Source organism: Mesoplodon densirostris, chromosome 1 (genome assembly GCF_025265405.1).
Source record: "Mesoplodon densirostris isolate mMesDen1 chromosome 1, mMesDen1 primary haplotype, whole genome shotgun sequence".
Lineage (NCBI taxonomy): Eukaryota > Metazoa > Chordata > Mammalia > Artiodactyla > Ziphiidae > Mesoplodon > Mesoplodon densirostris.
Window position 1 is genome coordinate 101,788,779 of NC_082661.1, and position 13,203 is coordinate 101,801,981.

General features: G+C 41.2%; 1 protein-coding gene across 2 annotated transcripts in view; it reads right to left on the bottom strand.

Annotated features, from left to right (window-relative positions):
• Window positions 1-13,203, bottom strand: part of SLC7A11 (solute carrier family 7 member 11) — a 108,302-nt gene that overhangs the window by 23,516 nt on the left and 71,583 nt on the right. For both annotated transcript variants that reach the window (XM_060106076.1, XM_060106084.1), the window contains 5 exons: window positions 9,955-10,078; window positions 7,968-8,071; window positions 7,133-7,229; window positions 5,463-5,612; window positions 3,799-3,976 (listed from right to left, as the gene is read on the bottom strand). In XM_060106076.1, coding sequence (XP_059962059.1) covers window positions 3,799-3,976; window positions 5,463-5,612; window positions 7,133-7,229; window positions 7,968-8,071; window positions 9,955-10,078 — 653 coding nt within the window. The remainder of the gene's footprint in view (window positions 1-3,798; window positions 3,977-5,462; window positions 5,613-7,132; window positions 7,230-7,967; window positions 8,072-9,954; window positions 10,079-13,203) is intronic.

Genomic DNA, 13,203 nt, shown 5'->3' on the forward strand with positions numbered 1-13,203 from the left:
GCCAGAGAAATTCATCAAGTCTCTGAAACTCTCAGCTCCTCGGGTTCTGAACGTTCTCTGGCTATCTAAACTCAGCAGCCTGTCTCCGTTTTCTGAACGCTGTTCGGTGACCTTATGTGTTTTTAATGGGTGCCCCCCTGGTAAGATGTATCTTGATAAACTATCATTTCACAGGGATGATCTGTTCAGGTATACTCGGGTGAAAATAAGTGATCAGACCAAGGCTAAAGAATGTTCCCCAGCTCGGCTTCCCTGGTGGCACAGTGGTTGAGTGTCCGCCTGCCGATGCAGGGGACATGGGTTCGTGCCCCAGTCCGGGAAGATCCCACATGCCGCGGAGCGGCTGGGCCCGTGAGTCATGGCCGCTGAGCCTGCACGTCCGGAGCCTGTGCTCCGCAACGGGAGAGGCCACAACAGTGAGAGGCCCGCATACCGCAAAAAACAAAATAAAACAAAACAAAAGAATGTTCCTCAGCAGAACAATTTGGTGTTAACTCTACACCCTGCTCCAAGCAGAGGCTCTCTGGCTCTAAGTTTACACTGAGTTTCCCCCTAACAACAAGGAGGCAATTGGGAGAAGAGGCGAGGTGATGGCTCAGGATTCTGCTGTGTTGTGTGTCCGTGTGTGTGTTTTGTTTTGGCCAAAGGCTAGGAAATTACTTGCTACGGCCACAATAAATATGATGAATTTTCTTTATTTTACTATAAGAATGCTGCCTAAGAGGAAAATCAAACAAAATTACAGAGGATTGCTGCTTTTCGCAAACTCACTCAAAAGGCAGCTATAAAAATAAAGGGTTACAATGATCGCAGTTTAAAGGCAGAATTGCCACACTCCGTGGTAAGACTCAATGGCGTTGTTGAGAACCGAATAACCATTATGGGACTGCTACTTGCTGCTGCTTTCACGAATGGCTAACACTACATTTAGTGTCCTTGGAGATGTTCAAAACGCCATTGGAGACAGAAAAATAACAGAAAACTTCAAAACTACATGAGCATGGAAAAACATCAAAGAAGGAGTAAGTATGAAAACCAGTAGTTGCTATGTACCGGCAAAGAAATGGAAGAAAATATGCACATGTTAGTAGAAGGAAAGCATTTTTAGAGTTGGCTGACTGCAAACAGGAAGGACAAAATGCCTACTAAGTGGGCAAGAACAAGGAATTTGTTCTTTCATCATGGTCTCTCACACTGTAGTCCAACTCTAGGGCTACCCACTCTTTCTTCCTAAATTCTCATGGTTTTCCATGCATTCAGGGGTTTTCCTTGTCTCTAGCCGGGATCTGAGATGGACACAGACACCCCCCCCAACCAGTGGTGAGTACTAATCTACCCTGAACATTGGTAACGAGCAACTCTAATGGTAAATACTGTATAACAAGACTTGGATTTGTTTTTCAGCAAAGGTTCTCTATGTATTGCCTACAACAGATAAAACGTAACTAAAAATATTCTACCGAAAACCAGTGTGATCTAACAAGACACAGAGATTAAATACCCTGCTAGGCAATCCGTGTGCCTGTGTAAACCTTGAAGAACCTAACTTTTATAGTAACACTTCCTCTGGGAATAGTGTTGCCAGCTAGGAAACAAAATGCAGGTATAAATAGTAGTATAAGGTCTAAAGATATCAAACACCAATTAAAACTAATAGAGAGTAGTAGCAGAAGTCTATTTTAAATGACTAGCTTCTAAATGAGTTTGTGTAGCACACTAGAGATGCAATATGTACACAAAGTTGTTGGTTGTTTTTTATTTTTAGTAACACTGACATAATTTATTAATAATTTTACCAGAAATCTCCCTGAACTTTTTACTGGGCTTTAAAAAATTAATGATGGTAAAGTAAGTAAATTAAAATGAATGAAAAGAAAAAAAGTGGATTTCTAAACTCACCAAACTCACCAGCAAGAACCTATCTGCTCCTCTAGATAAAGTTCTCCCTCTCTCTCTTCCCACAGGTACCCAATCTAAAAAGAGCATGAATCTGAAGTCCAGCATATGTGGGTTCAAATCCCAGCTCAGTGGTTTAAAATCTATACACTTAAATTCTCCATCTCCCTGCACCCTGGTTTTCCCATCTGGGTGTAGAAATCAACCAGTTCACATGTGGATCTTGTAGAGGATTGAATGAGATGATGATGTGAGGAAAACAGCTTCACTGGCAGAGCCCCCCAATAGAGGGTGAGGCTTTTGACAGAGGCTGTTCCTAAGCACCCTTCCTACCTACTGATTTTACTGTAGCTTCCTCTCCCCCAACTCACCTGGTCACCGAGCTCTGTTGGTTTTTCTCCTTTAATATCTTTCACTTTCTCTTGGACCCCTGCCAACATGACCTGTGTTCAGACCCTCCTCAGTTCTGTCAGGAGTACTGCGATAACCACCAATCTCTATTTTTGAGAATGTCTTCAGCCTCATGCTCTCTAATCCATCCTCACTGCCCACACCCCTCCACCAGGATGACTTTTACAAAGTACAAAACTGCCTGATTTGGAATTCTAGGTCTTCTACTTAATATCTGCATGACTTGGAACACGGGATTCTCCCATACCATAACTCATAATCTATAAAATGGGAGTAATTTTTCCTGCCTCACAAAGTTATTATAAGAATTAAACAAGGTTATATATGTGCTAACACATAGAAATCACTCAGTAATTATCAAGTTTCTTCCCTTGATTCTTTTTTTTTTTTAATATTTACTTATTTGGCTGCACCGGGTCTTAGCTGTGGCATGCGGGATCTTAGTTGCCTGACCAGGGATCTAACCTGGGCCCCCTGCACTGGGAACGGTGAGTCATTTTTTTTTTTTTTTTTGCGGTACGCGGGCCTCTCACTGCTGTGGCCTCTCCCATTGCGGAGTACAGGCTCCGGACGCGCAGGCTCAGCGGCCATGGCTCACGGGCCCAGCCGCTCCGCGGCATGTGGGATCTTCCTGGACCGGGGCATGAACCCGTGTACCCTGCATCGGCAGGCGGACTCTCAACCACTGTGCCACCAGGGAAGCCCGGAATGCGGAGTCTTAACCACTGGACCACCGGGGAAGGCCCCTCTTGATCATTCTTGCTGTTCTTATGACCCTCCATGATTCACCAATAGGGTGGTGTTATAATAGTGATATTTAAGCCCTTTGCAGGCTCTACCTAACTCCCCACCAAATCTCATATCACTCATTAGGTAGTATGTTATCATATAGAATCAATAAACTATGTTCAACCCAGGATAAAAACAATTAAGTTAGTAAGGGATTCAGAAGAACAATTAGGTCATTTACAGAACTGCTGATAAAATTCTATCTAAAAATTTGTTCTGGGCCTCCCAGGTGGCGCAGTGGTTGAGAGTCCGCCTGCCGATGCAGGGGATACGGGTTCGTGCCCCGGTCTGGGAGGATCCCATATGCCGCGGAGCGGCTGGGCCCGTGAACCATGGCCGCTGGGCCTGCGCGTCCGGAGCCTGTGCTCCGCAACGGGAGAGGCCACAACAGTGAGAGGCCCACATACCGCAAAAAGGAAAAAAAAATAAAAAAATAAAAATAAAAATAAAAATTTGTTCTCCTAAGAAGTGATTAAAGCAACTGAAACTCAATATGCCAAAAGGATTCAGTGGCTCTACCCTAAACATCCTTCCTGCCTTTTCTTCTGCCAGTTCTCATTAGAATACAGTAATGTATTCAAACTAGCAATTTCCCTACTTATATTTTCAAACTTTAAGGTATGTATGTTATATATGTACACAGAGATGGGTTTTCTACAACATGGTCTCGCAAAAGGTCCTGAAACTGCTTAAAAGTCTTACCTGACATTCTTCTAAACCACCTGGGTTTCTTGTCCCATATAATAAAGAGATAGTAGGCAGGGACCCCGGTCAGAGTGATGATGAAGCCAATCCCTGTACTAAATGGGTCTGAATAAAGGGAAAGGGCGACCATGAAGAGACACGTGAAGGAAAACAAAGCTGGGATGAAGAGCGGCACCTGGAACACAACACAAAAGAAAATCACTTCAAGGGCAGTTCAAGAGACAGAAGGTGGATTCAAGATGAGCACATCAGTCATGTGATCAGGTGATACACCTTGATCACGGGACCAAGTGACAGGCACCATCCTATCACACCTTCGTACCAAAATCTCTTGCATAGGGCACAGAGACTATATTAAACACACTCCTTTAAATTAAAAAAAAGAAACACAACTTTGGGTAAAACAAAATCTAAGGATAGGGCCTCCCTGGTGGCGCAAGTGGTTGAGAGTCCGCCTGCCGATGCAGGGGATACGGGTTCGTGCCCCGGTCTGGGAGGATCCCATATGCCGCGGAGCGGCTGGGCCCGTGAGCCATGGCCGCTGAGCCTGCGCGTCCGGAGCCTGCGCGTCCGGAGCCTGTGCTCCGCAACGGGGGAGGCCACAACAGTGAGAGGCCCGCATACAGCAAAAAAAAAAAAAAAAAAAAAAATCTAAGGATAAATAAGTGTTTTTCATTAGAGATGTTCTGTTTGAATTATTTTACTAGTTAAGCACTATGTTTTAGGATTTATGTTTTTGATTGTAAAAGATTGGTTCTTTGATCATTATGATTAGAATACACTTTAATGTAGAGCCAAGAGCACGAGCTGCTTGTTACATGTTAAAGCCTTTCAGTGCATATTGATTTTCTGTTGGAGATTCACAATAAGAACTGACAGGGATCAAACAGGCCAACTCCTATTCAACCACTAAGAAAGATGTTGCCCGCATTAGGCAATGAATATAATTAGAAACAAATTCTGACAACATGATGGACAACATCATCTGTGTTATTTCTTAAAAGCAAATACGTAGTAAAGACAAATCAGTCCATGAGCTTTCAAGGCTAGAGGCATATGCGTCAGCCCTCCCAAAAGGAAACACTTAGCTATGGTAAATGGACATTCTATTAAGTGGTATATTCACACATCTTCACTTTCCCTATGTATTTCACATTTCTCCTCCTTCTGGAGTGTACAAGGCAGAAAAGGGGCAATATAACAAGTCACAACATTTAAGAACACTTAAAATGCCTTTTTGTAAAGCAGCATCCTTTTTAAAGTTTTAATTAGTGATGATTTCATACATATCTGCCTCACTCTTTCTCAGTATGGTTGTCCACAACTATTCAGCAGAAAAAAAAGAAGCAGTCTATATTTTGAACATATCATCAGGTCATTAGACACATTCATGAAAAATCAATATAACAAACATTGTATATTAATATCCCCACTTTTCAACAATGTGACCTAACAAAGTTCAGTATATCACAAACAAGCCGATGAACTATTTTTCCAAAGTAAAATAAATCCCATATGAAGACATGACCTGCAAGAGTTAAACATTTTATTCCAGAGGATTCTGCCCTCTGCCCAAGCTCTTCATCATCAACTTATGACAAAGGGAGGACCAGGTATTAGGAGGAAGATTTATGTAAACCCATCAAGATTGCTGAGGTTACCTTGAAAGGACGATGCATATCTGGGTGTTTGTATCGAAGATAAATCAGCCCAGCAACCGCCAGCCCAATAAAAAGCCACCTGGCAAAACTGAGGAAATTCAAAAGACTGTAGAGGTCCCCAGAGAAGAGCATTATCATTGTCAAAGGGTGCTGGGGGGGAGGGGAAGGGAGAGAAAGATCATGCACAGTGAGTTAAAAGAGAACACATGTGATAACAAGCAATACCATCACTACACATTATTATTATCTTTTCCAAACGATTCTTTCTACTGATAAACGACCATTGCGATTAACACCTATACTCAACTAACCTCCTAGCTATATATCCAGCTTTTCTACTTGCTCTTTACACACACATATGGATGCATTATTTTTAGCTGTTTTTCATTTGAGTTAAGAGAACATGCTTTCAAAGAGCAAAACACAGGACACTCAATGACCCAAAATTTAAAGACCCAGAGACTGAGATGGTCGGTAAATAACTAACAATAAAAGTCAAAAGCGCATCCAATACACACATTTGCAGAGAGCTCCGTGAATGGTGTCTGATGAGCCCCTGGCTATGCATACACAGGAAGGACAGCCACCTCTAGAGACTGTGTCCTCTCCTGAGTGCAAAGCGTTGACCTTTCCTTCCTCCACACTTCCTCTCCCTGGGTGCTTGCCACATGTGACCCTCAAGACCGCAGAAAAGAATGAAGCACAGAGATCTGCACAGCAAGTCTCTACAGCTGCACAGACCAAGGACAGCATGACTGATAATGCAGGCTTAAAATGAAAGCCCTCTTCAATAATACATTCTGTTCCCATAAAATAATACATTCTGTTCCCACAAGTGAAGTAAATTTCCAGAATCCACACAGAGTACCCCGCCCGCCCACCGGGACTTTACAAAGAAATTTCAGGGAAACATTTTGAAACAAATGAAACCCATGGGGGGTGGAGATGGGGGTACAAAAGTGTTCAATGCCTTCTGTGGTGCGCCTGACAGCAGGAGATTGGGAAAAAATGTTACAAAATAGTAGGTAAAAAGGAATATAACATTGCCAATGGGGGATCTGAGGACTTCTACACCTTACACAGTTTTTCATATCCCATGTTTCACAAATACTTTTCTCTGCATAAAGAATCGTACAGCTCAAATTTAAGTTTTGGTGCTTTTATTTCTCCCATTTAGAGTTGCTCTCAAAATTCTCACTTTCAAGCACAGAATCCCTGCACTGTCTAGGATTCTGTCGACTTTTTCTGTAATTTTGTATGCATTTCATTATAAGGGGCCTCTGATGAGACATCTGGGCGTTTTGGGACTGTAGCTTTTAGCTCCACTTTCAATAAGTAGAATTGGGACTTATTACTCGACCTCCTTTTCTGCAAGGCTCTCTGTCGGTGACAGGAGCCCAGGCAATCATTTCCCTTTGATCTCACAGATTTCTACAAAGATGAAAAAGAAGTGACGTGTTATTGCTCCAAAGCATCAAATATGCATCAGATATACTGGATGAAGGGAAGCGATGGAAAATATCCTGCCTCTGCAAATCCACCAGGATACACATAGAGCCAATTTAGCAATGAATGAGAACAGAAAGCAGGAGCTGAAGTCAAGTTTGAAATCCTCTTTGCTAAGCTGTTCTTTGAGGTTACATCTAGATACACATGTTACTATGCATTACCAAAACAATAACAGCTGGCAGAGGAGTGTGCTTGCGGATGTGAATCATGGAGAGGATTTCCGGAAGGTGACCCTCCCGAGATGCAACATAGAATAACCTGACAGGAGAAAAATGTACAATTAATCATTTCCAAGGGAAAAAAAATCCAGAAATCGAAGAGAAAACTTGCATCTTCTTCATACCAAATGGTCTGACATTTCTTAGGTGATTACTTCGAATTTTATAAAATCTGCCAAAATGTTATGTTCCTTTGAGGAGAAACAGTAGCAACATCTGACTCAGCATAACTCACCCCACATATAAATAGCTGGTGGTGAATTTAGTTCTAGATTTCTAATACTGCACGTGTGTTATCAATCCAGTCCAACTCAACACACACACACACACACACACACACAACATTCACATTTATGTGATTGGGTTTTCATCAAATTAAAACAAAAGGGACTTCTGCATCAAACAAAAGGGATACAGATGGTGGGATGGTGATGTCTGGTGTCTCTTACTTTACTTTTTTGCTTGTCACCTTTAGTGAAACAAAAGATTTTATTGCCAGAAATAAAATGCTGTTGTTAAACTCTGTAGACATATGATAAAACAACAACAAAAAACCCCTTCATCCCTGGCTTCAGAGTAGGCTATGAGTAGACAAGCAGTGCCCTCTAATGGACAGAATAGGACATGCTGTTGATACTTGGAGGAAGATTTCAATCTTGCGTTTCCCTTTAAAAACAGCAGGTTTAGAGGCACTATTTCTTTTCTTTTTAAACTTATCCTTATCACATCCCATCTCAAACACAGAAATGCATTTCTAGAAATGCTTGAACTCACTCACCTGGAGACAGCAAACACACCACCATTCATGGAACCAAAGCAGGAGAGGGCAACAAAGATTGGAACTGCTACTGAGAAATTTCCCAGGAGCCGCTCAGAAAAAGTCTAGTGAAAGACAGACGGAAGCAAATTAATGCTTTGCCAGAAAGTGGAATAAAATGAAACAATTTAGGCCAAACACGCTCTATGACTTTCTGTTCACCTGGTGATATGTGTGTGTTTTATAATCCTTTTTTGGGTTAGGGTCAGACTAACCTCTTAGAACAATAATCAAAGGCAGGTACCATGTCCTTGCTTGTTGCAGAATTATGGGCAATAGTCTAAACAAGCACCTTCCCTCTACTTCCAAAGAGCAATGATCCATTTATCAAATCTTTATCAACTATGGTATCTATTGTCTCTGACTTTGGTAAATACAAAAAACTCAGTACAGAAGTTCTCCTTTTAGAGACAGAAATCTTTCTGGATAATACCTTCTCTTTCGTCTGGAAAGCCACATTTTTATAGCAAAGTACAAAGGTATTCTGAGAAGAGTTGCAGATACCTGTTTCATATACCAATCCCACTGTTATGACTTAAAAGCATGGCAAAAAATAATTGAGGACTTAATCATGTATACTATGGATGTGAACAGTTCTGAAAATCTTTTGCCCAGAATAATCACATCAGCTGAATCTCTGTTTATGAAGTCAATCCCGCCCTCTCAGGTATCTGCCAATTCCTTCTGTAGTCTCCTATTAAAAGGCTAGAATACCAACACAAGTCCAAGGAAATCAAACTACAGAAAATATAAAAGTTAAACAAAACTTCTGACATTTCCTTTTGCACATTCCATGGCATGTGCAACATTGCAAATTTTCATGAAGGATGTATTTTCAAAAAAAAAAAAAAAAGTGGGATTCTTTACTTGTCCTTGATGCAGCCGGTGCTATGTAATTAATGGACCACATTACGCTCAAAGACTAAGTGCTGCCCTTTGTCTAGTAAGATGAGATGACGACCTGACATCAGGAAGCTCTGTGCATTTGGTTGTCTGGTAGAAGTTACAGCAGTGGACAGAGTCTTTTCTAATACAGTGAACTCGTACATAGGTTCACATGAAATGAGATAATTTGTTCCCTGTGGATGTTGCTGATATGAGGTAATAGTGACTATTTTAAAAGGGACTGACATCTAGTGATGGGAAGTTCTTTTTTTTTTTCACCCTTCATTGTTATAAGGTCATGAATGAGTGCCCTCTTACTAGCTAAGTTTTTATACCAAAAAGTCTGTGTCACAGAATAGCAGTCCCATAACATGACCTTTGAAAGCAAAAGATGGTCCTGAAGTCAAATAAATTTTGGAAAATGCTGTAAAATTATGAGTATCCACGTCTTAGGGAGTTAAAATGCACATTAGCTTCTCTAATATTCTGAAAAGTATTATAGCAATGACATCTGTTTAACTTTGAATAACTCAGTATTTCCTCAAATTAATAATATCCTAGAACTTGTATTCAAAATGATATATATACTAGAAAAAAAAAGTGTTATGTGGTCCATTTGGAAATTCTAAAGTGGTACTTTGGGAAAAAGATTTTAAGTCAGCATTTGAAAAGCGTCTAAACAGGGAGGAGTACAGAATAAATGCAATTTGCATATCCCAAAATGCATTCACTTAAACTCAGTAACTGCCCACCTGTCTTTAAAGACATGTTGGAAGAATAATGACTTCTACTCAACATGTATGTGTGGAAATATGTTTTCAAGCAGACATATGTGGAAATGTTTTACATGAAATTAACAGTACAGAGAAATCATATAGGAGTGTAGCTGTATCAGTTAAATGGAATATGCTAAGGTATGTTCTAAATTTTTTAAATATTCATTATCATTCCGTTAAAAAAAATTACTGGATTTCAAAACACTTTCTGCTGGAGGGAACTACTATAAAATTGCATCATTTCATTAACCTAAATTCAAACTGGCATTTTCCCAGCTTAGACTTACCACTGCCACTGCCTTTGAAAGCAACAACTCCTCAGCACTAATGGTTGTAAAGTAGGCCACATTTGTTAGCACATAGCCAATGGTGACGACGGCCATGGATATACATATCGCAAGGGGGATGGTTCTGAAATGCACAAAGGAATAGCTTATCAGTCATCTTTCGTTAGTCATTTCTCTGCAAGCAAAGAAGATAACAGGCTCATTCAAACAAAGAACAAAAATGGTATGGATAACTACAGGCTCTGTTGGGTATGTATAAACATTTCATCAGGGTGAAGTACCACATATTCCTTTGTAATTTAATCAAGTCCATAAGGGGAGGTACTACATTTGTCTTGTCTACTGCTCTACCACAGAACATATGGGTCTGTCCGATTCCTGTGCTCCATAAATCCTAGGGCAGGGTTTCACAAACTTGAGCACGCATCACCCGGAAGGCTTGTTAAAACACAGATTGCTGAGCCCACCTCAGGAGTTTCCGATTCAGGAGGATTTGCATCTTTAGCAAGTTCCTGGGTGATTCTGATGCTGCTGGCCAGGGGACCACACTTTGAGACCCACTGTCCTATATATATGCCTTTCAAATACTGATTCACTTGCCTTGACACCTTTCTAATACTAGTTTCCCAAAAGATCTTTCGCATTCAGTGTTTTCCCCTTCAGTAATTCCCCTTGCCATCGTATATGTGTACACTTTTGGAAGCATGACAGCAACATATATCTACCTTTCTAAATGACAGTAATAATAATATTGTACATAACACAAAAAGCCCAGAAGTGCTCCCAATAATGCCTTTGCACTGCCCTGCTGTGAGTTCAAAGGAACCTCAAGATCATGAGTATCTATTAAAGGAACAGCACAGATAATCCCATGAAATTAGAGGTGACATGCTGTGAAGTACATATGACCGGACGGTGCTGACACTATGTGGCATCAAGAAGTAGCCGGCACAAATACAATGTTACGTCTTCATTTAACGCACTGGGAAAGCCAGGAAGTTACTGACCCTCATAATTTGACTCCGTGTTACCAATACACATTACTTGCTTAACAAAATCACCTCTTCAGACCGTTTCCAGTTCAAGCAACTTAAACCTTCGGCTCCCTGCACGAAGGCTGATGAGTTTTGTGGTTTTTCTTTTTTAGCCATAGAGCTTATCAGCCTTCATGGAGCCTTAACCCTGCTGGATGCCACTAATGAAGACCTCCATATAATTTCTTCCAAGATGAAAATACAGGTCCGAACCAGGAAAAAAAAAAAAAAAAGGCACAGCCTGCCTCACTCCCCAAGCTGGGTGTGTGGAGCACGCTAAGTCCCAGCTCATTACTCTGAATTCTCTATCCCCTGTTGAGAACAGGCAAACCCAGCCAGTCAGCAACTGCCACTCATTATGCTGCTTGGAGCCCGACACTTCCCCTGGTCCCCAAAGCCTTAAGCCTTGATGGGGAAACACATTGACCTCTAAAATCCTGGCATCCTACTAGAAAAGGAGCAGATGTTCCCCTTCCCCAGTGTGAAGAGGGTCCTGTGGAATTTTTCATGCCGTACCACGCATTGCTGCTTGGGATTGATAAATGCTACATGTAAGCAAAGGAAATCACTGGGCCAATTAAATACAGAGCGGTAAGTGGCAGAAGGCATATTAAAGATGAATTGATGAATTCTGTTTCTTTGAAAGAGAGGTGATAGATCAATGCAAAGGGGTAAGAAGGGGAGCACAAAAGCGTATCGGCAGCTTTTCAACCACTCACTGTATTATCAATATTTTAAACTTGAATCCTTCAGCTCTTATAACATGCCAAATGGGGTTTTGAGTTCTTCCTGTGGAGGAGAGAAGCAGAGAGAAAGAGAGGGAGAAAGACACTCTCTAGAGATCTCCTCGCAAGAGTAGGATTAAGAAATGCAAAGGGGGCTTCCCTGGTGGCGCAGTGGCTGGGAATCCGCCTGCCAATGCAGGGGACACGGGTTCGAGCCCTGGTCTGGGAAGATCCCACATGCCACGGAGCAACTAAGCCTGTGAGCCACAGCTACTGAGCCTGCGCGTCTGGAGCCTGTGCTCTGCAACAAGAGAGGCCGCGACAATGAGAGGCCCGCGCACCATGATGAGGAGTGGCCCCGCTCGCCGCAACTGGAGAAAGCCCTTGCACAGAAACGAAGACCCAACACAGCAAAAATAAATAAATAAATAAATAAATTAAAAAAAAAAAAAAAAGAAATGCAAAGGCTCTGCTAATAAAAAGTGAGGTGATTTATTGTTCAGTGCAGTGAAGTCACCTAACCTGTCCGGGACAGGTAGTACTGTCACGTCACACGATGCTGTCAAAGAACACAGAGAAGTCACTCTGAAATCTGACTGTGGCCCTGCCAGCATAGAATCTAGCCTCCCAGCCCAGCTCTTTCGAGGCAGCCTGTGTTTCCTGCCCGGAGATTATGGTCTTTCTGAGGGAGGATTTCTAAACTGACGTTAGCACAAGGAACCTTTAAAAAATTTGAAACTTTCAGGTTAGTTTTCCTTTTGTTCTTCCTCAGCTTGTCAATAACAAAAAACAGCAGCAACAGATGCTGCTATGTACCCACCCTTTTATTAGCTACTTTACATATTTGCCTCATTTTGTCCTTGGAAAATCCTGTGAGTTCGGAGCACAATCACCATTTTATATATGAGGAAATGAAGTCTTAGAGAGTTTAAAAAACTGTTCAAGGATACACAGCTGGTAAGTGGAAACCCAGAATTCAGCTGCGGATCTAGCCTACCCTGAAGTCAAAGCATTTAAACCACTGAAGTGTATTCTCTCTCATGCATGTGGGTTCTCAAACTCTTAACTATTACTTTTCAGAGAAATTATAATTATTGAATATAATGTTTATTGGAAAGCTCTTATCAAGGCTGTATTTCTCATGTATTCACTGAAAATACAGTTTTGTGTAGTATGAAGGAGGGGGAAGACTTATTCCACGATTTTCATAATTTTTCTGTGTGATATGAACTATAATGTCAAGTGAATGTTTTCAAAAGTTTCAATATTTTGGAAATACTAGTTTATTTTGAATTTAAAAAACCACAGGGGCACACTGAATAAACTTCCCTAGACAACTGTTATAGAAAAGGAGGAAAAGTAAGCATACTTATCAGACAAAATGAAACAGATTTTTAGCAGTTTTACTATCAGCCAAGTATACTATATAGATACTAGAGGAAAAAAAAAATCAAAGGAGCTTAAAATATAGGATAAAAGAGAAAAGGGTT